Genomic DNA, 24,682 nt, shown 5'->3' on the forward strand with positions numbered 1-24,682 from the left:
TACATTGTCAGGAAGACAATGTATAGTAGCACTTCGGCATCTTTCCTCAAAATATATCATGCAAAAGTAATCATTGGCAAAACACTATTTAGCTAGTGGCAACTTGCAGATATTGTAAAGTTTAAATTAATAGCAACAACAGTGGGAAATTAAATTGTTTATTATTCTTGAGAGAGAAATCTGTGTACCTTTTATGCCTTGAAACTACTTTCTAATCTTATTATTTAAAAAATAATGACCCAGTCCTATTATTTTTCTTTTTTTGCCATCCTATCAAGCCTTAAGTATGTTGGTTTCAAAATGGTTTGAGCAAAAACTCATTAGAATTATATGCTCCATCTGTTTTTCTCATTGGAAGCTTTATAAAACACTCCTTCAAATAAATCAAAGATAACTGTGTGAAATACTGAAGTAATGTGCTTGTTTTGTTCTGTTTTGCTTTTTTTTCACTCTTTGCAGTTAAAAAGCGCCAAGGAATTAGCAGAAATCAATGGGCATGATGAATCTCAAGCAAATGTAGGTACATGTGTCTCTCTGTAGATTTGGTTCATGTATGTGTATGGTCTCAAATTTACTGTGTATCTCTTAAAGCTGATAGAATGGCTGAATGATTTGCACATCAAGTTTGAAGTGTCTGGGGTTTTTTTCTTGAAGCCACAGGTTCAAATCCCAGCAAACTTCATTCAAGGTAGATAAATTGGGTTCCATGCAATTTACTTCATAGGATTTGTTTGGATGAGACTTTAACAACCAGTGTCCTACTTGCTGAATGTGGGTGTTAAAGATACCGTGGAAACCACTGCAAAAGAAATGCTTTTCCTTATTGTCCTGTCCAGGATTAGTCAAGCTACAAAGTTACACCATTTGTCTCTGTGGCTGCCACCTTGCAGCTGGGCAAGCCTGGCTGTATTTCAGTTCTGAGTGAGGTGGTTTGTATATGTGTATAATTTTGAAACAGTTAATTTTCACAAGAGGACTAAATTAATTCACTGAATCATTATTTAGTCCAAAAACATTAAAGGACTCTTAAAGTCGTGTGTTTTAAAAACCTGCTGCCAAAAAAAAAAAAAAAAATGCTTCTATTTCCTTAATGATTGCCATCAAAATAGCAATTTCCATAAGGGGGGAAGAGAAAAAAAAGGGGAAAGTTTCCTGCTATGTTTGTCATTCAAACCATGAGTCTTTGTCATAAACATATGAATATTAAATCCAATTATATATGATAGCTTCCTCCTGGCCAAGTGAACTAGCAGCAATTTAAACACTAATATATTTTAACATCTACTTTAGGCCATGTGTTGTGTAATTGCTCAGTCAGGAAAACAGTTTTATTTTAAACGTGAATGGAAGGCTCAAGTTTTGTGAACTGCTTTTTTGATAAGGAAATGTTGTCATCTTTTTTTAATCCTTTCCTAAATCTCATTCATTGTGATCCGTTTCCGCAGTGAAGTCGATAGAGCCTCGTAGCTCTCAGCGTTTGGACAGGAGACATTCAATATTGTCTGATAGCTCCAACAAATCTGCAGCTGCAGTCTGTCTGCACAGCATCCCATTGCCCCTTTGAAAGATTCTGTTTGTAAACCAAAAATACATTAATCCAATCATGATCTTGAAATACTCACATATGCTAGCTAAAAAATGGTTGTTGTACGATAAATAGCTGATTGCAGGTTTCCCAAAGGAAATCCTAAAGAAATAGCCATATGTAAGTCTTATAAACTCTCTAAAAGAACTTTCTTCCTCACCAAAAATGTAGATGTAACAATGTTTTGTGGTATTGAAATGTTTTAAAGGGAAATTACCTGAAAGCTTCAAGCTGTACCATTCTGGCTCATAGGTAACCGCATAAACAGATGTGCTTGAAAATTTTATATTTATATAATATAGAGGTTTAAATAGCATTAAAAGGAAACATTTCAATTGTGTAAAGAGGGTGTTTTGGTCCACAATGCCCAGATATCTAAAACAAAATATTTCAGAACCTTTGGTCAATAGTAAATTTTTCAAAATGTAATATTTTGATCCAGTTTGTAATTGTACAAGCTCTCAAATGCCTGAATTTTCCATAGGATAGAAACTGTATTTTATGCCCCTCTTTTCCATGAGCCTTTCCCCTGCTGATCTCATAGCAATATATGACTCTTAAAAAAGAAGTCAATACCTAGATTAATGGGAAAGAGGGAAACCAGATAGTTACAATTATTGAGTCACAGTTGCAGCCATGTATTCAACAATAATACCACCATGGAATCAGAAAAAGCACAGCAGTATAAATGAAAATAGAGAAATAGAGGGAAAGAACTGATGTTAAAACATTTGCTACAATAATGAACTTTGTAAAATGGAAGCTGAAGTGCCTGTTAAACAATTGTCATTCATATCAAATATGTAGCACTCAGGTGCTGTGCCTTGCAGGTTGTCTCCATATATATTCTCAGCAGACTCCATGGATTTTGCCCCTGGCCAGTGTGCAAATCAGGGATTATCAAAGAGAAGGAGGCTTGGTGGCTCCTACGTGGTTCTTAGTGAACTGTGATGCATATAATTGGATTAGGACATATTTGTTACAGATGACAGGTTGAATTCAGCAAATTAAATACCTCTACATGCCGAGTAATAGTGGGAGGTGTTGGTAAGGAAAAATGGCAACGTATGCCTGTACACTGAACACACAATCTTATCTTCAGACTGTGGCGTATTTAGATTACTTTGCAGAAAATCAGCTCCTAGAAAGGACAGAAGAAACTTTAGGCACAGGGTATACACATCAAGAAAGCCCATACTGTAATCTTAAAGGTTACTTTCTTCACTCAGGATTTCTCCTGATTGCACTAGTCTGCATCATCTTTTACATTAGAAAATTATGTTATTTAAAATAAAACGTGGAAATATCTTTCTTAGCAAAATCAGATACAGATGAAAATATATATACTTAGGCCTATCCTGGTCTTCTACATACTTATAATATGAGAACATCCTGAAAGGGAAACAAGGATCTGGACACCTTTGGAAAAAGAAAAAACTTCCCTCCTGAAGTAATTTGTAGGCGCCCAACCTACAAACTAACCTTCATTTTTTTTCCTCTTGTTTTCACAAGAAAATTAACAAAGTTGACTAAGGGGCTGGAGCAATTGCAATGTCACATTCCCTGCATGTCAGTTCACACAAAGTCTGTGGGGGTAGGGTAGACCAAAATTTTAGTGTATTGCCAGTACATCTGTTATTTCCAGAAAGCAAAACCATCTTACAAGGTTCTCTACAGAGTCATAAGGGTGTTTCATGAGTGATTTGCCAGGTACATGCAGTAATATTTGTTATGGCTGTTGATATTTCCCAGCTATGCTCTGTGTCAGGAAAGGCCAAATGTCGGGCTTAGGCAGTACACAAAGCCCAGGATTCTGGTTGGGTGTTAACAGAGACTTCAACAGCCTGCACTGCCAGAGGTGCTGTCACTGAGTGCTCACTTGCATCAGTCCTGTGCTTTGGAAGAGATCAGTCCTTGCTTCTAATCTGACCCCCTTTTCATTTCCTCTTCATTGCTGCACATAATGGTATTTCATTCACATCTCTGTCTTAACCGAAATGAAAATAATGACCAATGGACAATCATAATTTCAGATATAACCCTCTTCAAGGATGTTCCCAGACTCTTGGGACCTGAATATTCCCAACATGAAAAAAATAATCTTGCTTGGGAGCCGTGCTTGAGTAGAGATTATTTTGCAAACTGAAAATGCTAATCACATGTTTTGTGATTAACTCCACAAAGACAATTTATTCTCCTACTCTTCATGTAAGTTCAGTGGCTTTCTGTGAAGCCCTTACTACATAAATTAATTTTGTGTTTTGATCAAAGATCTCCTTTTGCTCGTTGCTGAATTCAGTAAAGATATGGCACTGTATGCAAATACAGTGAATACATCCCTTTGGTTTGGAGGTCAGAAGGTTAACATCCATGGTATCCCTCTATTGTAAATGGAGAAAGGAAGATTTTTTTTTTTAATACAAGTCTCATTTTAGAGTTACTCAGTGCTCTTCCAGGAGTTTGTTACGCTCCTTTGTCAGCTATCTGCCTTCCTTAGATGGCAGCTGTGAATAACTCCTACCCTTTGTAAAAGTGTTGTAAAATTGTAATCAAGATTATCAGTTTGCCATATTCAGACCAAAGCAAGACATGGTTAATGGTCACAGAAGCATTTTTAATTCTGATTGCAATTTGATGGCAAAGTCCTGACACTGTTGAAGTGACTAAAGAAATTCCCATGAGGTTAAAAAATCAGAAATTTGCCAAAAGACTTTAAAGGGTTACTTCATTATCACCAAGATGTAATAAAATTTCAGAGAGTGAAACTGACTTCACCATAAGGGTTTTTTTGACCAGCTTTTTGTTCTGTTTGAGTTTTGTTGTTTGAACAAAATACCAACTTTGACCGCATTCACCTGTCTGCCTTCAGTTAGCGTCTCCCACAGCTTGGACACAATGTTCTGTGGGTTTTTCTCCAGACACAAAATCAATAATATTAAGTAGGGATGCATTTTTCCATTTGAATGCTTGAAGCTGTTGTCAGAGCATTTCTTGAGTTGAACCAAGCATCTTACATTTAATGTTGATTCTTCCTTTAAATTTTGTCTTTTGTATTTGCTTTTGAAGCAGTTTCCAGATGATCCCTGACTCTGAGGAGGGGGGATATATCACTGCATTACTCACTTTATGCTACACTGACAGTGATTATATTCCTAAGTATGTCCTAGTTTTCTCTTTTCATAGAATAGGTTAATCACTGATGATCTTCATCAAAGAAAAGATGGTTCTTAAGTGAGGCTTACTTTTGCCACAAGTCAGGCAAAGATTTAAAAAGCTAATCCTCTTCAACTTTTGGAAAAGTCTGTCATTCCATCAAACTCATCAGAGTTAACTTCCTGTACTTCCCTATGCCGAGCTTTAATTTAGGCATCCAAAGGTGCCTACTGTGAATGTTTTATATAAGTGTATGTGTTAGTACACACATGCCATTTGTGTGGCATCTCCACTTAGTGTGGCAGCATCAAATTGAGCCAGGTGAGATGGAAAGGACCTTGAACACAGGGAGAGGAGTAGGAGCTAGAAGAATGCAAAATCATCCCAGTAGTTTGGGAGTGTGGGACAGAAGTTGGTCATCTGTAGTGATGAAGATCCCAAGTGATTGCTGATTCTTCTGCTTCACTTCCTTGTGTGTGCTACAGTCATTTCCCGGTTATCCCACTCTTCAAAAGGCTTGGTCTTCCCAGAACAGCACAGGCTTGCAATAAAAAATGTGCTCAATATGGCTTACACAAGAGCAATTTGAGTCAAGTTACAGGCTAGAAAACCCCAGTGCAGGCCTTGCATATGTCAGGAATTGCCTGTTTCTCTCCTGTCTGAGCTTCCCAGGTTTGTAAGCTGTGAACCTTTGCCTCAGCAAACTGATGTTAGTCACTGAGTACCTTCCTTGGGCTCCCCACAGTGAGGTCCTCTGGCCTTGCAGCAGGCATTTCTGGAGCACATGGATGTGATTGGGCACTGCAGAAAATGAGGTGATGGCACCTGGGTGCTTTAGAGGATAAAGGGTCCTGGTGGCCTCTCCCTACCCATGAGCTCAAGGGTGACATTCCCTGCAGAGAATGCCAGAACTTGGGGTTTGTCTCTCTGCCACACCTCAGAAGAAAAGAGCACGAGCTATGGACATCCTCCAGCCCCTTTTGTTGTAACTTCTCCCTCCTGCAAGTGTGTAAAGAGAGCAGGCAGGGATAATGGAGAGTGCAGGGATGAGGACAGCTCCTTGAGAAGAGAGGAGTGGGGTTTGGTTTCTCATCATGGGTGGGCTGTGTCATTAGGAGAAGGTGCAAGGAGCCTTACCCTGATTGGATTGGAGCTGTCAGGGGGGCTTTAGAGGGACACATTTACTGTCTGTATTCAGGTTCTTCTCTCCTGGTGGGGCCAGTACCAGGGGGTGAGAAATGGCTGTGCCTCTTTCTACTCCCCAACTTTTCCATTCCAGATATTTATTTGTAGCCCTTCCATCACTCATTTCTTCTCATTTCCTTCAATTTAAGGCACATGGAGCATGATAGATTCAAGCAGCTCTGACCGTTCACAGCTCAGCAGCTTTCCTACTTACTGCGACAGGCATGAGGAATGACCACCTCCTGAATTCAATACCACGAGGCCTGAAAAGTAGCAGGAGTTTAACAGCCTGTTTAGGATGTTATCAAAGAGCCCACTCAGCCTTCAGAAGTTCTTTTACACTGGTAGATCAAATCTCCCCAAGTTCCCCCCTTTGCCACCCCAGCCCTGCTTTGCCATTTCAGAAGACAGCGAGAGTTTCATTAGCATGGTACAGATGTCTGTGCTGGCTAAATCAGAGTCTCTGAGATTCCAGCCATGATTGAACCCTACAGGGAGCAAACAGGGAGCAGACCAAGGTATATGCTGACACAGAATGTGCTGCCTGAAGTGGATCTGGGGTCTAGCAATAACCCCTTTGATAATGTGCAGCAAGAAATCACACCACTTGTCTTTTCCCTAATTAAGAGTGTCAGAGTGACTCGGCTTTTGATTGCAGTGAATTCTGATCATCTGAGGGAGGAGAAAGAGAACTCTGAGACACAATGATAAACCCATTCAGCCACCCACTCAGCAAATCACAAAAGTTTTTTTTACTTTAAATTTCATATGAGCTCCACAGGGAGACAGATCTTCAGTGCCCAGAGCTACCTGACATTTTAATAATATCTGATCATTATATGGAGCCTTTCATCCCAAAGCATTTTCCCCAGTATTTATACTGCACACATATACAGGAGTCATCCTGTCATTTCTAGTGAGGAATAACATTCAGCCTTATACATATGCAGCTGTGGGCTTAGCCCACACAGTGTGCAAGGAGATTGGCTTGTCAGAGCACTCAGCCTCCCCCACAACCACCTGAAGGATGATGGGCCACCTCTGCTGCAGCCACAAACCTGCTACTGCAGTCCTGGGGGTTGTGCACCACATTCACGTGCCTTCCAACTGGCTTTCAAGGAATAGACAGGGAAAAAAGTGACAGAAGTGAGAAAGGAACTTCAATATTCCCAAGAGCCCCTCTTCATGGAATGGTTTTGGAAGGGCTTTAAGGATCATCTAGTTTCAATCCCCTGCCATGGGCAGAGACAGCTTTCACTAAACTAGATTGCTCAAATCCCCATCCAGCCTGGCCTGAAACACTTCCAGGAATGGGGGGGCATCCACAATTTCTCTGGGCAACCTATGTCAGTGTCTCACCACTCTGACAGTAAAGAATTTCTTCCTTGAATCTGATCTAAACCTGCCCTGTCAGTGTGAAGCCATTTCTACTTGTCCTGTTCCAACATGGCCTTGTAAAAAGTCCCTCTCCAGCTCCCTTGCAGCCCCCTTTAGGTGTGTGAAGATACTCTAAAATCTCTCTGAAGATACTCTAAGGTCTCTCCTTAGAACCTTCTCTTCTCCAGGTTGAACAACCCCAACTGCCCTGTCCTCGCAGGAGAATTGCTCCAGCCCTTTTATCATCTTCATGGCCCTCCTCTGACATTGCTCCAGCAGGTCCCTGTCCTTCCTACGTTAGGAGCCCCAGAGCTGATGCAGCCCTGCAGGTGGGGTCTCACCAGACAAGAGCAGAGGGGCAGAATCCCCTCCCTCACCCTGCTTTTGATGCAGCCCAGGATACAATTGGTTTTCTGGGCTTCAGAAAACCAATTTGCTGGGTCATGTATTATCTTCTCATCAAACAATATTCCCAAGTCACTCTAAGGAACCTCAGAAAGAGTTTGTCATCCTGATCAAGATCCACTCCAAAGGAATAAGAACTCCAAAGTCCTAAAGACCATTTCAAAATGTTTTCACAAATTCTCAATCTCAAGTAAACATGAAGTACCTCCTCCTTGCTGACTTCAGCAGAGATGGTGGGCAAGTGATGCTTTCATTCAGCCAGCCATTGGTTTGCTGCAATTCCCTAAAACAAAGTGTGCAAAATGACAATTACCTTTTATCTTGCAAAACAACCACCTTCACATCACATAAAACATCTGTGTTAAGTCATCAGGAACCTACACATAAATCCAGCTTTAGAAAATGAAGCAAACTGATCATACTTTTGAAAATGTGTGTGAAGTAACTTTCCTATTAGTCATCCATATTTTGCATATGTACATTCCCGTAAAATAAATGGGCTCAAATACAATGGAAGAATATAAAGAGATAATTTCAATGAGAAAAGCATTTTCAGATTATTGCTAGTTGCCTAAAACTCAGCAGGTGAAAGTTACAATAGTAAAAGCTTTATGATGAAAAACCTGAAAGCATCTCTCTGGCAAATGGATCAGAAAAATAGGATGTCAAGAGCACCATAATACAATTAATCTTCACTCTTGAAAATGCTTCTATTGTGTGGGATAAATCAGATAAACAAACCTTAGATCCATCCATTTGAAGTTTTTCATTCACAAGGTCTTACATTCACAGGTTTAATTTGTCTACATTGCCATTCCTATAATTTTAATGCCAGATAACTTTTCAAGTTTTCAACTGTTTATTTGTTAATACCAGTGCACTCTTAAATTTACATTAACAGTAAATATTATATTAGCGTATATTTGAAAACTCAATTTCTATATGAGTGTCCTTTAAAAGTAATTGCAATGTGATGTTTCTGACAAAACCAACGCTTGCTTCTTGCATAGAACAAAATAAGTTACCAAGTTCAGGCTTGATTTGAATAAAATGATGAAACCTGGTGCCTATAATTTCTATTGATAGACCAGTCATATTCACCAGCAGTGCAGCATATGGCACGTGTGTCCTTCTGCATCACTTGGTAGGTAGTAGAAGGAAAAGGATCTTGTAAGACCCTGGAAAAAAACACTGAAAAGCAAAGGGTTTTTTTTATGAATTTTTGACCTGGTGCTAACTCTAACAGTGGCACTAGGTAGTTGTGAGAGCTCTGGTTTTGGGCAGATGGTTGGGTGCCTCATTCCTTGCCTCGTTCTTTTCATATGTGATGCACCACTGCAAAGTTTTACTGAGTTTTTTTAAACTGAGTTTTTTTAAACTGAGTTTTTTTAAACTGAGTTATCCCGGTACAAATAGAAAAGGCCAAGAAACCTCTTTGCATTTAGAGAGTGTGTCACAAGGCCATTTAACCTCGTGCTAGGCACTTTTCTAAAACCAATTCTTAGGCTGTGAGGAGCCAGGACCATGTAAAATATGAGCTTTCTAGGAAGTAGTTAATTCACCAGCACAAGACAATTCATTTGAAGCAACAAAAGAATGATATTAATCAAAATTGCAAGCAATTTTCTAGTCAGAGTATTTTTAGAGGAATAGTCATCAGAGAGTCAGAAACAGTCACTGAAGAGGACAGACTGAGAGAAGAGCTATGTAAAACACACGATATTTTTTAAAGTTAGGAAAGTTTTAAGTTACTTTCAGAGTTCAGACACTCACCAAATTGTCACACATCACATCACACAACACAGTATGCAGCTGATGAAGGGGAAAAAGTTCCATTAAAGAAAGAATTAAAGACATTTGGCCTAAACCAAGCGTTACTGGTTTTGGGAGATGCTGAATCCTTGCAGCCTGACAGAGGCAAGGTGGTCATAGCTCCATGGAATGGACCTGCAGCTACACAGAGCACACATTCCTCACAGGCATGTGGAAGAACACACATCTACAACACATGCACCACATGGGTCCATCTATATACACATGACCAGCCCCACAGATCAGCACAAACTCAGCATCATAAACATCAACAGCACTGAGGTACACAGACAGGTTAAGGTCCATTAGTGGGAAATACAACTGCAGGCTTACATATATACACAATGTGAATCCCTCCAGAAACTGGACTTTGACTCCCAGGCTGTCCCATAACTGGCTCCTCCATACACACACACAGACACACAGACATATAGACACACCGACACACACAGACACAGTAGTTGTTTAGCCATTCCCCAGACTCCATGGTGTTCCCAGTTGGTGGCTTGGACAGCCAGGTCTCTCTAACTGCAGCACTCCAGGCTGCAGTGGCTCTCTGATTGCTGATCCCACTCCAGCTGCTCTGCTCAGATGCCCTTACAGCCCCCCATGCACACATAAGAGTCCCTCACCCAGGAAAAGAGACATTATTTTGGTGGGTTTTATACACTGATCAGGGCCTGACATGGCCAGACAAGTGTACTGACCAGCAACCTGGTTTCATGCAACCACTCCCTTTTATCCCCTCCCAAACTGCCATGATCCCTTCTTTTCCTGCTACTTCTTCCCCTGCTGAGGACCTCAGCTAGGTTTTGTACAACCCCATAAACCTCTGCTCCTACATCCCATAACAAGTCCCAGATTCCTACAGGCCATGCTCCCTCAGTCTGTAGGATGTTTCAGAGAGGTGGACTGATGTCATGTTCGGTCCCTGGGGCTGATACTTTCCTGTGACACCCCTGGCAGGAGCTGTGTCAGGGGACTCTGCTTTCTCTGATTAGCTTATCACATTTTCCCCATCTGTAATGGTGCCTCTGCACTCCTTTGTGCTTGTGGAAACATGACTTGAATCACAAGTATCGCAAGGATGGAGCAAGTGATTGTGGTTGGAAAATCCCTTCTGCAGGGGACAGAGGCACCCTCTGTTGATAAGGGTGCAGGTCTGGGATGCTGCAGAGAAACTGCTGAGCCATTGGATTGCTGCCTTTCTGTTGCACATTCATGTGCCCTGCCACTGCAGCTGATCCTGCTCGGAGCAGAAGGCTGGACTAGAGATCTCCCAAGGTCATCTGCCTGATTTTGTGATGCTGTGATAATCTGAATCACAATCACTGCCTGTGAGTGTACTCATACGTTGCCACATTTGCAAGGAAATTTGATTTAAGTTAAACTTAAATAAGCTCTTTCACTGTAGCTTAGTTCAACTTGGATTGAATAATTTTGAATTCACCATGGCTAAGAACATAGACAAGGACAGTAGCCCATTCTCAACTGACAACCATGCTAAGCTGTCAGGAGTTGTCCTGTACCTCAACCTTGCATGTCCCCATAAATTTAAGGTGCCTGACTTGATGTGCATTGAAAGTATTGCAAGGCTTCCATTCACTTGATTGGTTATTGAATTATGCTTCACTCAGGTTAAAACTGCAAGATTAAATTTTCAGATGTAGTTCTGAAGTACATTTAAAGAAAGACTAGCAAAGCAAACCCATCTATACCAGACTACAGGAGGTTCACAGATAAATGCAAATAAACTAAATATATACAATTCTTCATGCTGCAGACCAGTTTTTATCCAAGTTTGCAGTCAAACCTGTCTGGTCCTCAATAAGTAGTTTGGGCAAACTCACCTGAAGTCCCAGCCCAGTTCTGTGTGCTCAGAGCAGGCACACATATGTCTTTCAATACCTTATAGGCTGTGGATTTGGTATGGTGTCTGTGTGGCTGTTTCTTCTGTCAGGATTTTAAAATTGCCTTTTATTTCCAAGCTTACAGCATCACTCTGGCCTGCTGTTAATAGCCTGCAAAATTTTTGCTTATGTTTCATATATATAGTTTTTTTCTCCTCCTACTCATTTTCTTTCATAAGTCCCCTGGCTGATGAGAAAGTGTTGTGTATCCCTTACATCTAACAACATTCAGCAGTTGCTCTGTTTTTCCTGCTGTGACAAACATCAAGTCTTTCCTTTTTCTGCCACTGTTTTAATGCCACAGACAATTGGCTTTGTACGTATAATAAAAATACAAACCTTTCCAGAGGCTGGTAGGTTTATGGGATTTTTACTGGGCCTTTCTGAAGACACAATATTATTTTTAATCCCTCCCCACACAATTCTTCAGAATTCTATAAACTACAACAAAGAAAATGAGGTCTTTGAAGACAGTATGCAAGCAGTCATCATTCCCCCTGGATTCAAAGATAATTGTCAAATGCTTGGATTACCAAGAGAGTGGAGGGAATATTTCATCTCTTTGAATATCTTTGCATCCTGGGCACATGTCAGGTATCTTCAGTGTCACGTTCATTAAATCCTGTACTCTGCCTTTCAAAGCAGAGTCCTGGACAACAGATGGTATAGAACTGCACTCTGGCCAGAGGGGTTTCCAGGTGGGGCAGCTACTGTGCAAGCCCTGCTCAACTCTTGCTCAGTGGTTATGGAGAATATCAAGTCCTCAGTCCCCCCATTTTTAGGGATGCTGGTTAGCATGTATTTTCAGGCAAGAACAAATATTTTGTCTGCCTTTTTTGCACTAGTTTAAGACTGACCTGAAGAGGATTAATGCTATCTAGATTGAGAACTTCTTATTTAATATCTTACTTTTCCGTAGGGGAAAAAAGAAACCAATAAAGGAGAGAAAGGTCCAAGTCATCCAGCCTAAATATCTGGAGTTTTCTGATCTGCTAGAGCCCTGGAGTGCAGAGCTAGCCTTTTTTTCTTATAGGATCTCTGACTATCTTGTGTGGAATTTTACCACCTCTCTTCTACTCTTCAGGAGCTCTGTGTTTTTCACTGGCAAAAAGACACAGAGTGGCAAGTGCACTTCTCTTAAGAGTCACTCTCTCATTTGCTGTGGGTCCAGTGTTAGACACAGCTTCTCTCTGGACAGTGAGACCAGGCAACTTTTGGAGCAATATATTTACCCATGCCCCTTCCAAAAGAAGCCAAGATACTTGAGTGAATGATGAAAAGCAAACTTCTCTCCCACCTTACAGCTAGGCAGTGCAAAACTGCCATGTATGACTCTCCACAGCTATCAGCTCTGTGTCAATGGTGGTTTCAGAGATCTGCTTGTGGAAATTAATAGTCCATGGGATAAAATTGTCATTTCATCAAGCAAGGTCTTCTGAAAGTTTTCCAGAAAGACTTGATGTCTGTTTCTCCCTCCCTGGTTCAAATGCAGGGAGCCCTGAATGAAAGTGTTAGTCCCAAGAGATATTCTACAGAACCATAGGGATTTCAATCCCACGAGGCAAATTCATGTCTTTTCATCATCTGCTGATGGATTAAAGTGTCATTTGCAAGAAAAAACTCCAAACTGGCAATGGTGAGAGCATCACACAGAGTGGTTGCATTCATACTGAGCAGCTCTGGAGCTGTCATCATCAAATTGGTCCCCTTTGTTTTCCAATGCCTGACACAATTTGTGAATAATAAATAGGACCAGGTCCCTAATGATCTCCAGGTGTGATTTAACCTGGATTAAGCTTTTCACACACAGTGTTTAGTTCTTGCAAGGTCATTTCATTTCTAATAAGTACCAGTTTGCACATGCTCAGCTTTGTTCTTGTCCTTTAATGCAGTAACTGACAGATGGTAGCAAAATATTCCTTTTGTAATGAAACCTGCTGAAGGAGACTGCTTAGGGCCTCAGAAAATATAATTTGCCAAATAAAGAATGATCTCCAGGAAAGAAAGGAAATACTGTAATGCAGTATATATTAACTCATTTTCCTCAGGCATCTGGTGATCAGTAGTTTTTTTCACATCAGAGAGGTGACCTGACCGTTTTTTTCCAATTATTAATTGCCTCATTCACCTCTGTACTTTTAAAAGTCTTGTTTCTGTGGGTTGACATAAGTAGTGCCTCTAAAAACATGTAAATTAACTGCATGAAGATTTATTGTAAAGGTTTCATAGGTACCAGATTTGTATCTGCATTATGCTGTCAGATTCTTAAGGTTTTCACTTATGCTATAATTAACCCAGTTTCTGGGTGAATTTCACACCCATTTTTTAGACCCAATTATGCCATTTCTCTTAAACCACTATTAATTCCTAGCAGCATTGCTACTGAATTCTGATTTAGTTTATATGACTATACATACCCTGTATTTTCTCATGGCCTGCAAACTTCTTTTGGCAGCTGAATACATCAGAGTGATCTAATTTATTATCTTCTGTGAGGCAGGTAGCATTGAATGGCAGAAACCTCTCATTTTAAAGCCTCCAAGAACTTGCAACTTTCTTCTAAAGCCAGTGGTTTGCTACTTAGCAAAGCTATCTTTGCTACTCATTTCCTCAGGCTTCCCCATAAAAAAAAAATTTTACTCTTTTATCCTCTGTTCCAGCGTACAGCTAAGGAGGACTTGATGAGACTTCCTTTAGCATCCATTTACACTGTCCTATAAATCATACAAAACGTTCTGCACAGACTCAAATCTAGGCATTAAATGAGAATCCATCTGTTCCTTGCTCCCAATGGGATTATAGTTTTTTTCTCTGCATCACTGCTTGACAAAACTTCTAATCCCACCTGAAACTACGAGTGTGCTGTGTTTGGGGCCTGTTATATCAAATACACATCTCTCTGCTCCCACCTTCCCCCCTCAGGATTTGCTATTTTTAGATTGCTTTTCCATCTCTGATGGAGTCAAAGTTGCATCTTAAACTATACAAGCTCTGGTGGTATCTGCTGCTCTGCTTTTCTGCTGCAGTATCACAAAATCTGTCATCCAGCTCTGTTCTGATCTGTAACCCTCTTGTCATTACTGCCCTCTTGGAGAAAGTCGTGTAAACACCTTTTGTTTCAGCTTCTTCTTTCACTGCTTTTGGATGTCATGGCCAGCAGGAGATCCAAATTTGCATTAGCCTTTGGCTCTGTCAGGAGGGGAATCAACAGTGCTGGACAATTTAAAGCATGCTGCTGCTTCTGCTACAGTGTGCCTTGTGCATTACAACACTACATACAACACTACAGCCAAGGTGATGGAGCTGCCAGAGCACCCAGGAGCGCCCTTGTTTTCAGAGGGGATCACTGCCAACTCTTGAACTGCAGACTCCCAAAACTAAAAATACACAACTGAAAAGTTGTTTGATCTCTACTAACTAAAAAGCCAGCAAAGGCTGATGTGCACAACTCCACATAGACCTGAGGCCAGGAGAAACACCTCAGCTGCCTATTACAACTGTGACAAAGCCCAGATCACCGAATGGACCTCACGCCTCCTTTGGTGCAGGCCAGGGCCTGTCAGAGCCCCTTGTTTCTGGGGCTGGGGATGCACATGTGCAGGTATGTCACTTGTGTGCACACAGAGTTCCTTGGCTGACACGTGGCAGCTTGTTCTTCCTTGTGACACGAAGGAGCACTGGTAGCCACGATGCATCTGAGCCACGAGGCAGCTGCCCGTTGGAGCAGGCCTATGAAGAGCACAGACTACGTCATTTGGCTCATGCTGTTTGTAGTTTCTTTTTCTTTTTCAATTAAAAATGGGGAAGTGTGTGGCTCTTTTTACCAGTCTCACAGAATGTGAAGCCTTTAGTCATCCATAAAGAGGCATATTTGACATACTTTGGAGTTTATGCCTTTTTTTAGCGAGGATTATTCACACCTTCAGAAATGCCTCTAAGCAATCCAAGTCCAGTGTCCCTCTTCTATTGCCAAAAGTCCTTGCCAAAATTTTTGGAGCAAGGCATCACACCATGGGTATATCCTAAATGAGCCACATCATTATACCAAATAGTACATATTTGCCTGCATTTAAGGCTGCCCAGTCCCACACAACCTCCAGCAGCTTACCTTGACTCCCTCAAACAGAACAAGAGCACCATTCCTTCACAGTCCCACCTCACAGCACCGTGTCTCCAGCACCATGATCTCTGCCTCCAAGGTTTTGCATGGACCTGCTGAGCATTCCCCAGAGCAGATGCAGCAGGGTGAGTCACGGCCTCACCGAGGAACGAGTCATTGCACATTGGCTGCTCCATGGAAACAGCCCATGGATATGCTTGAATATCATGCAATACACTCTGAGGTCACTTGCATGCCTTGGAAATAATTTATTTCCTTCATCTGTGCCCAGCCACACAACTGCCTGGCTACTTCTGATGGAGCATCTGCTATGTGATCTCTCAGACGAAATTTAGGTGGTTCAGGACACCTGATTCCAGAAAAAAAAGAGCTCCAAGTGGGAGCCTTGACTTGTTTGCCCTTCAGGTTGGTGCACTTTCAGTCCTTAAAATAAGATGGCTTTATACAAACCACCTGTTAGGAACGATCTTCCTGAAATGGGGGTGCTGACCCCCAAAACATACCTGAGAGTTGTTTGGGATGGGCCAATGCCATGCCAGATGCCAGGCACTGATTGAAGAGTGTAACAGGGCAGAGGGTTGTGCTCTAGTAGCTAGAAATGTTGTAGAGACTGCTGAATTTACTCTTATGGCTGTAGCTGAATGTCTCCATCCATGTTCCCTGGAGGCGGTCTTGGTTTACAGATTTAATAGCTACAAAATGTGAATTTTCTGACCATTTCCTCACTTTATGGCACAATCTCTCCAGCTGTTATAATGAAGAAGCACTAGCAACAAAGTTATTACTTACTCCTCAAGCAAAATTTCTCTTCTTGGCAGCACTTGGCATAAAGGTAGTTCAAAATGTGTCTTAATATTCTGCAAACAAATCAATTATTTATAATTGTCTTGTCTTTAGATGTGAATTAATGATTTTTTTTTATATATAGTTAAAAGGAAGCAGACAAGTTTAATTGAGATAAATGAAATCTACATGACCACCTGTTTGTTTTTTAAACTTTATAGGAAATCAATGTATTGACAGTAGCATTGGTCAACCAGGACAGAGAAAAGAACTCAGAGAAACGAAGCCCAGGTCTAAAATCAGAGAAAGAGGCACTATTAATAGGTAAGAGAACCCCAAAGAAGATTTCTGAGAACAAAATGCCCTCTAACAGGTTTCTGTTTTGCATATATGTTTACACACATCTTTGTGCTAAGTAAAAAAGAAAAAATAATAGAATTTTTTTTATCTGGGTTCATAATGGCTTTTAGTAAGAAAAAATCCTAAAATACAACTGAACTTTGCCATTCTGAAAATTTCTGCAGTTTAATGAAAGGATTTCAGGTATGAAGAAAATTGCAGAATCTAAAGTCATCATATATTCATGCTTCATTTAGACTTGCAGCATGAATGTATGATGACTTTATTTACATCAAGATTTAGCAGGCCAGAGTTGTATAGCTTGTTATATGTTTATTAGAAAAAGTGGTGAAGGGGAAGGGGATGGAAATAATATTAGTAAACTACCAAGCAAAAAATGTATCTACTACATGTATTAAGCAAGCCAGATTTATGCCTTTGACATTAGGTGAGGGAATTAGCAATATGAATATTTATAAAGAATACCACAAGGACTGTCATACCCTTTACCTAGAATAAAATTTTTAAAATAAACTCTTAAATAGTGCCTAAAGCTTATAGGCAGTGGGCCAGCTAAGTGGCATTTAGCCACACAGAACTGGCTGTACCCATGCCACCCTTGGAGGGAACATGCCACATGTTTAGACCCACACATATTTTTGCATTTGGTTTCAATGGGGTAGGTTTTCAGGGAGTATGAAGGCCCACAGCTCCAAAGCATACCCTGTGGCGTGGCAACAGAAATGTTGAGCTGAAAGAACAGGTTCAATTTCTTTGGTTTAGTCTTTTCACAAATCAGTGGTATCCTGATAAATGGTAGTTCCAAGACTGCCTTAGTTCGTTTAAATGCAACTCGTTTTCATCACCTAGGCACCAGGAAGATTGCTGGCCTATTGCTGAGGCACAGATTCAGCAGTTCACAAGTTCAATTCAGGCCAAAGAGGTCATTTAAAAGTGAAGAATGTAACATTTAAAGTGCTTAGTACACAAACTCCCTGTGATAAGGGAGATGCAAACATCTGTGGAATATACAGAAATGTATGACTTGATTGAATTCTGCTTTTTATAATTAAATCCAGAAGTTTTAATTGCAGGGGCAGTACTTGATCTTCTCGAAGTTCAGCCTGTGAGAAAGACTGCAAGAATGGGATTTAAAAAACGGAATAACAAACTTTTTTTCTAGGTCACTCAATATCTGACTGTAACGAATGGTGGCAGTGTCCCAAAGTGGGTCCTGAACATCTGCTGTTCAGTGGCACACTCAGATAAACAGAATAACCTCAGTTAAGATATTACTGGTCATAATATCCCACAACTGACTCACTGTTACAGTCCAAAGATTAAAGATTCCTCAAGATGGATTTCATGTTATCTCTTCCTCTGAGGCATGATCAGATATGGCAAGGGAATAATGGGCCTTGCCTCCATCCATTCACCAAGTTTTTCTGTATTTTAAAAAATGCAGTGTTGTCTTCGAGGAAAAGAGCATAAAAGAAAAAAAAAGTATCATGGAACTCCAGTCAATAATTACAAAATATTGACAAATTACTTATTATTTACATTATATGAAAGAGCTGGCTTTGAATGTCCTGAATTCAAAAGCCTCAGGAACCACATAACAGGTGCAATGACACTGGTAAAATGTGATTTGAGTACAAATTGGATTTCCAGTCATCTCACCCAAGTGTGATGGTCTTGACTTCTGCTTCTAGAGCTCTTTTGTGGTTACCTGTAGTCACTCCCAGCACAAGGAAGGTCACTGCTGCTAGGACTTGCCATAGTAAAAAATTTATTATATGCCACTTCAAATGCAGGACCAGAAGTTTGTAAATGCTGTTTGAAAAGTGGAGGAGGAAAAAAGGTGTGCTTTGCAAAGCCAGTCTGAAATGCGTTAAATATTGCTTATCAGTTTCAACCACGGCCAGTACTTAGGGAAAAACTAAATCCAAGATTATCCAAATTCATTCAGCATCAAGAAAGCAGTATGGCCTGCAGTACACAAGATACAGTGACCCATTTTTGTCATTTGTAAGCATTTTTAATCCTGGTGTTTGTGATTTAAGTATAAGAAATTTCCCCTAGGGTGGTTCAGCTACGAAGCCCATCCAAAGAGAGTTGAAAATATTTGTTCTGATTCTTACAGTTCAGCTCTCCCCAAACAGCCAGTAACACACATGCCATTTTGTATTTTCACTGTTTGCTTCGAAGAAGAGATATTGGGTAGTGCTTTTAATAGCAATACTGATGCCCCAAATCTTGTTTTCTCTGGTCATCATTATTAATACTGTCACTTGATTTTCACTGCAAAAAAAGACCTCTAGACTTAGATCCTGACTCCTTCTAAGCCATTTTTAATTCCCATACCTTTTATGATCATCCTGAAACAACAATGAAGATAGACAGAACATGCTCTCTCTTAAGAAAAAGTAAATAAGCAAATGTGTCATAAAGCATTTGTGTTTTCTTCAGCAGCATTTAGGGGTAATATGGATTAAGTACTTTTCATAACCAGCATCTGCATAATTACTAGAAAAATTTGAGGGAGTGAGGGTTCTGACACAATTGTATGAAACGTTTTCACAACAGAGAATCCAGTGAAGGGGAAAAAAACAATAATTTTACCATTACCCATATCCACAATTTTATATTGGTAAATCAAGCATAAAATTAGTAGTTGAAATGCTCCCAGCAAGGCTTTGTTTAGAAATTCCTTTATTCATCAGTATATTATCTTGGTCATTTACTTGCTAACTGCTGTCATTCCTGAAGATGAGCTATTGTATTTAGCACATTACTATGACTGTATTAAAAATGTGCTGGTTTGTTATGTTTATTGAGTTGTGCAAGGAAAATAAGAGTCATAATTCATGCTGAAAAACCTCAGAACAGACTCTTCAGAATTATTTTGCCTATTTTAATGATACAGTGTCTGAAGTAATTTTAACACTTTGTGTCTGTTTGTTTTTAATACAGGTATCATATCCACATTTCTTCACGTCCACCCTTTTGGAGCCAATATAGAGTATCTTTGGTCTTATATGCAGCAGTTGGACTCTAGGGTAAAAAAAAATTAATCAAAATCTATTTTCTTTTTAGAAATATTGTATTATTCTTTACTGCAGGTTAAACTCTTCATGCATTTCCATTAGAAAGATAATGGGATATGGGGCTTGGGGGTTTGCAGTCTTTATTCATTTGCAAATTACAGTGCACGTGCTTGTGTTGAGGTCTTTGCCTCAAACTGCTTAGCTATCCTTTGTGGCACTGAAGAGCAGAGCTCTAAATGGCAAAGACTAGCAGCTGATTTTATGACACATGATTCGGAAATATAGCTGGGGAGAAAAAAGCAGAACGAGAGGCAGGTTGTGGGCATGGCCATCAAACTGTGCAGTTTTTGGAGATGGCCCTTTGTTATTTGAAAAGCTGTGAGTTGTATGTCACACTGAACCTTTATGACAACAGGAATGGACCATGTTTCATGTCCTTTGTCTCCATGTGGGAGCAGACACAACCACATAAAGGAATTGGGTGCACTAATTTCAGTGAAGCAGTGGTCAAGACAAAAGCGAGGCCAACACAAAACAGTGTGCAAAGTGTTTAATGCATCAGTTCATACAGTCTACAGTCAATAAATACCTGTAGGATAAGATTCTTTACTTACTTTTTAATATCTGCTGTAGAATGAGATTAAATCAAGCCCCCAGATAGGCCTGTTTCTCTGCACTGAATATTAAGCAAGTCAGAAGGTGAGAAGCTCAAGTGTGAAATGATGAGGTGAAAGGTACTCCAAGTGCTAAGCAGCAGCTTAGCAGATGCAGGGGTCACTCTGTGGCAGCCATTGCTCTGTCCCATGTCTGGCAATACTTGGGTGATGGTACTTTCCCAGATCTTGCAATACATCTCCTTTGATCCTGGTAATGTTTTGTTCCTGAGCAGCCCCCTCAGCCCATAGCTAAGATCAGCTTCTCACTGCTTTGGTGAGCTGCTTCATGCTTCTGGATGATCCTGGATCCTTCCTCTGTTTCTATGAAAAAGTGCAGAGCTAAAAGCGGAGGAGATCCTGAACTAGAAGCACACTGGAATTACAGCAGGCTGCATTGATGAATGAGGAAGGATGATGAATTTGGTAGGCACTGCCTTCAGGCCACGGCAACTCAGGTTTGCTAGTGCTTTACAGTCCACCGCCACCCACAATGAAAAGGGAGTAGGGGATGGGGATGGGAGAAAGAGGTGAGAAACTGGTGAATTTCAAATTTTTTAAAAATATTTGGTTTTATCAAGATGTGATGAATCAAGAGCTTCACACTTCTGCTTCTCTGTGCCCCTGCCACTCATTCACTTTGCTTAGTCTTGTCCTGCATCACCCAGTCTGTCCAATCTCCTCAGTTATCTTTCAAGTCCCTCCTTAACACGGCATTTGTCTAAGTTTCAACTGCTTTTTTCCCTGGATGACCTCTCCAGCTCTGTATCTCTTGAGTGATGACAGCAGTCATTCCAAAATATGCACTCTCTGGGCTCCAGCCCTGCTGCTCATTGCTTCTCCCTAGTGAGCTCTTCAGCATTCTCACCCTGCACTTCTGTGGTCCCTTCTTGTGCATGCCTGTGGGCTCTGCCCTTGAGTTTTTGCTCACATGAGTAACATGTGGGCTCCTGTGAGGCTGCCAGGGTCAAGCTCCTGACTTGCAAACAGAGCCCTCAAGGAAGGAGCATTGTCTGCCATCCCTGCAGCTACCTCTGGACCTACCTACTGCATAATAAATACGAGCTGCAAAATTTGACTTCGTTGCTTTATTTTGGAAGCAACTGCTTGTAGAAACAAATTACTTTTTAATAGCGTGATCCAGAGATGCAATCTCAGAGATGAATTTCAATTACTTTCCATGGTTAGCCTGTCATTCCTCGCCTGAACAGGAATGATAAGGTCAGCATACCCGTGTGGGCTGAGGGCTCAGTATACATTGCACAAAAGTAACCAGACACCCACTACTGCCATGTGAGTACTTAAAAGATGGGTTGGATGACACTGAGGCTTTAGACTGCCTCTAGCACTGAGTTTTGGTGCCACCTTTAAAAAATAATTTAATCTTTCTGCTGCACTAACCTCTACAGAAAAATAAGAGGCAATAGATATTTTCTTACCCCCAATGGGTCAGTGAAGTATAAATAGCACATTTTATGTTTATATACTCTTTCAAAAAGGAAAGGTTTCTTCATGGAAGGTTTCTACTACTATGAATAAGCAGAAATATCATTATTTCCAGATAAACCTCTCAAACCATGGAGATACCTGTGGATGACAGGCAGCACCCATAGATTTCTTTGCTGTTCCTTTCATGACCACCACTTTAGAAGCAGTAGGATAAAATGGCTCACATTCCATGATTGTTCATTTCTTGACTTTCCTACTGATTATACCAGAAAGGTTGCCTTTGTGAAAGTGTTTTCTGTAATGAGAGCATCTTGCCTATTAGGAAGGTGAGCAGTCATTAAGGTTTCAAAATGATAGAAACATCCTGAGCAATGCAGAACTGGGAGCTTTACTGCTTAATTATCTGGGTCTGCTGAACTGGGTAAGACCAAGGGAAGGTGACTCCATGGATAGTCAGCCTTCAGTAACAACAGGGAGCTGATCAAAATATTTTTGAAAGAGAAAAGCTGATGGAGCTGGGAAAAGCATTCAAAACCAGGTAGGCAGAGAAGAAGAAGAAGGTCCCGTCTGCTTCCTTTTCCTCACAAGAGCATCTATGACTGTAGTTTTTAGATGGACTTCATACCACACTGTGGCCACAGGCCCAGCATGGCACTTGCCATTGCTTTACAGGGGGATGCTTTACAGGCATCTACAAGAGCAAAATCATTCCTCAAGGAATCTGCACTTTCTTTGGAGTCTGGAAAGTCATATCAGGCTAAGGTTAAAAAAATGGTTGGCTGCTTTCGTATGGCCTGTATTCGTCTCCCCCCACACCCCTATTACATCTGTTCTCAGTGTTTCCTCTTTACAAGTTACAGGACAGCTTTCTCACTTCAATTTTACCTTTGTTTCTTTCTCAGATCTCTGCAAATGAGATAGAAATGCTTTTGATGAGACTGCCACGCATGTTTAAACAAGAATTCACTGGTGTAGGAGCAACACTGGAAAAGAGGTGGAAGTTTTGTGCCTTTGAAGGAATTAAAACTGTCTGACTGTGACTAGTAATGAAGCTATGCAGAAGAAGAATTCCTAGAGCATGGCAGGGTTATAAAGTATTAAAGTAAGAATTTTGGGTTTGGGCACATAGTAGTATGTTTTCAAAGTTATCCAAGCCTAATTTTAGTTACATTTGTGACGTTCTCTTGTGAGTGGAAATGTAGTTGTGCACCAGTTCCTAAAATAAAATAAAATTTCAAAAAAAGTTTCAAAATGTGACAGATTGTTTCCTATGAAAACTGAAGAAAGATACCACAGTCATAATGATTTCAAAATACTACATGTCCTACATCTAAGAAAAGCTCATTGAGCAAACAGTTAAGGAGAAATATTGCTGGTTATGGTCGCTATGCTACAGCGATCTATATGTGATATGTAATAGAACTCATTAAGTTTTGTTATAGAAAGTTCTTTCTGTTTAGTAAGAGAATTGAGTAATTTTACAGTGAGGAAAAGCATACCAAAAGAAAACTTGAAGATGTGTCTGAGGTTATTGTATTTTGTAAATTAAGTTATATGCTGTACCAGGGATTTTTGCCTTATTGAAAGAGGCCTGAAAATGTGATTGGAATCCTCAAGAATGCTTTATCAAGAATATTATTTTTCTAATGTAACTATTCTCCATTACAAGTTCTTTTAACATGGATTGCATATCAATTTTCATAAACATGTAAATAAGGAAGAAACCAGTGTTACTGTATTGTATTTGGTATGTAACATTCAGGTTTATGCATCAAAATAAATATTCAGTTGCATTACTGTTACAAATTTTATAGCAGATATATTAATTTTTATCAATAAATATGACTTCTACCATATTGTTTGCATAAGTATTTCTTCTGATGTTATTGAATTTTAATTGATCCAGCAAGAGATTCCTGGAACATCTTTCCCCTACATGAACTATTAATTGCAGGTGTCTTTGTTAATTGAACTATAAATCAAAAATTTGCAATACTAGCTAAGATTAAAATATTGGTAGAAGAAGTAGCAGCATGGGCCTTTGATTTTATTTTTCAACAAGCAGATGGGTGAAAAATGAACACATTCAAATTTCCTCTTTTCCTTGTTGTGTTGGGTAAGAGCTGCTGTGGGTAAGAAACAGCAGCCCCCTTTTGGGCACATCCCTGTGCAGGCAGAGGAGCCAGACACCAGAGAGCTGGTCCTGTGAAGTGGGGCACCGACAGTGGGAAATAGAGAAAACTGAAACAGATGCAGGGAGTCTCCAGATACATGTCAGAGTGAGGTTTCACTCAGGTCCTTCAATAAACAGCAATTAGTGTCAAATGCATTTAGTAGTGAAGGAACTCTCTAACATGGCTTTTGGTGATTGGTACTTTAAGATCTATTTTTCTTCTGGCATCTACCTGGAATATAGAAATATTAAATGAAATGCTAATTGTGTACAAAATGGGAAAAGAAAGAGGCTTAGTAGGTCTATTATGGGAAAAAAATTATGCTTTCAGGCAGTACACACAAAATTTAAAAAATCAAGTACATCTCAATTATGGTTGATATAGAGCCTGTGATAAGCTACTCAGGTGAAACTAGTAATTATATGCCAGTTATGTTAATGAAAATTAACTAGTTTAATCCAAGTAATAACTCTTTCCTCTCTTGAGATCATTCTGTTTCATGAATAATTCTGACATAAATGTGTTAAGTCTGACAGCTTGTATTTAGGTACTATAACATAAATGTGTATGGATGCCACTTAGGCTGGGTGAGACAACTTTCACCTCAGCATACTCCTTGTCATACTTTTTCATTATATTCTGTCCTTCCTTTCCTTGTCCTTCTTCGTTTTTTTTCCCTTTGCTGTCTCT

General features: G+C 40.1%; 1 protein-coding gene across 10 annotated transcripts in view; it reads left to right on the forward strand.

The window, feature by feature from the left end:
• The window catches only part of ENOX1 (ecto-NOX disulfide-thiol exchanger 1), a 352,587-nt gene extending 328,915 nt beyond the window's left edge, over positions 1-23,672 (forward strand). For all 10 annotated transcript variants that reach the window (XM_074535464.1, XM_074535457.1, XM_074535456.1 and 7 more), the window contains 4 exons: positions 460-516; positions 16,552-16,654; positions 19,643-19,728; positions 22,721-23,672. In XM_074535464.1, coding sequence (XP_074391565.1) covers positions 460-516; positions 16,552-16,654; positions 19,643-19,728; positions 22,721-22,852 — 378 coding nt within the window. In that variant the 3' untranslated portion in view covers positions 22,853-23,672. The remainder of the gene's footprint in view (positions 1-459; positions 517-16,551; positions 16,655-19,642; positions 19,729-22,720) is intronic.
• Positions 23,673-24,682: the final 1,010 nt, after the last annotated feature.

This window comes from Zonotrichia albicollis, chromosome 2, assembly GCF_047830755.1.
Source record: "Zonotrichia albicollis isolate bZonAlb1 chromosome 2, bZonAlb1.hap1, whole genome shotgun sequence".
Taxonomy (NCBI): domain Eukaryota; kingdom Metazoa; phylum Chordata; class Aves; order Passeriformes; family Passerellidae; genus Zonotrichia; species Zonotrichia albicollis.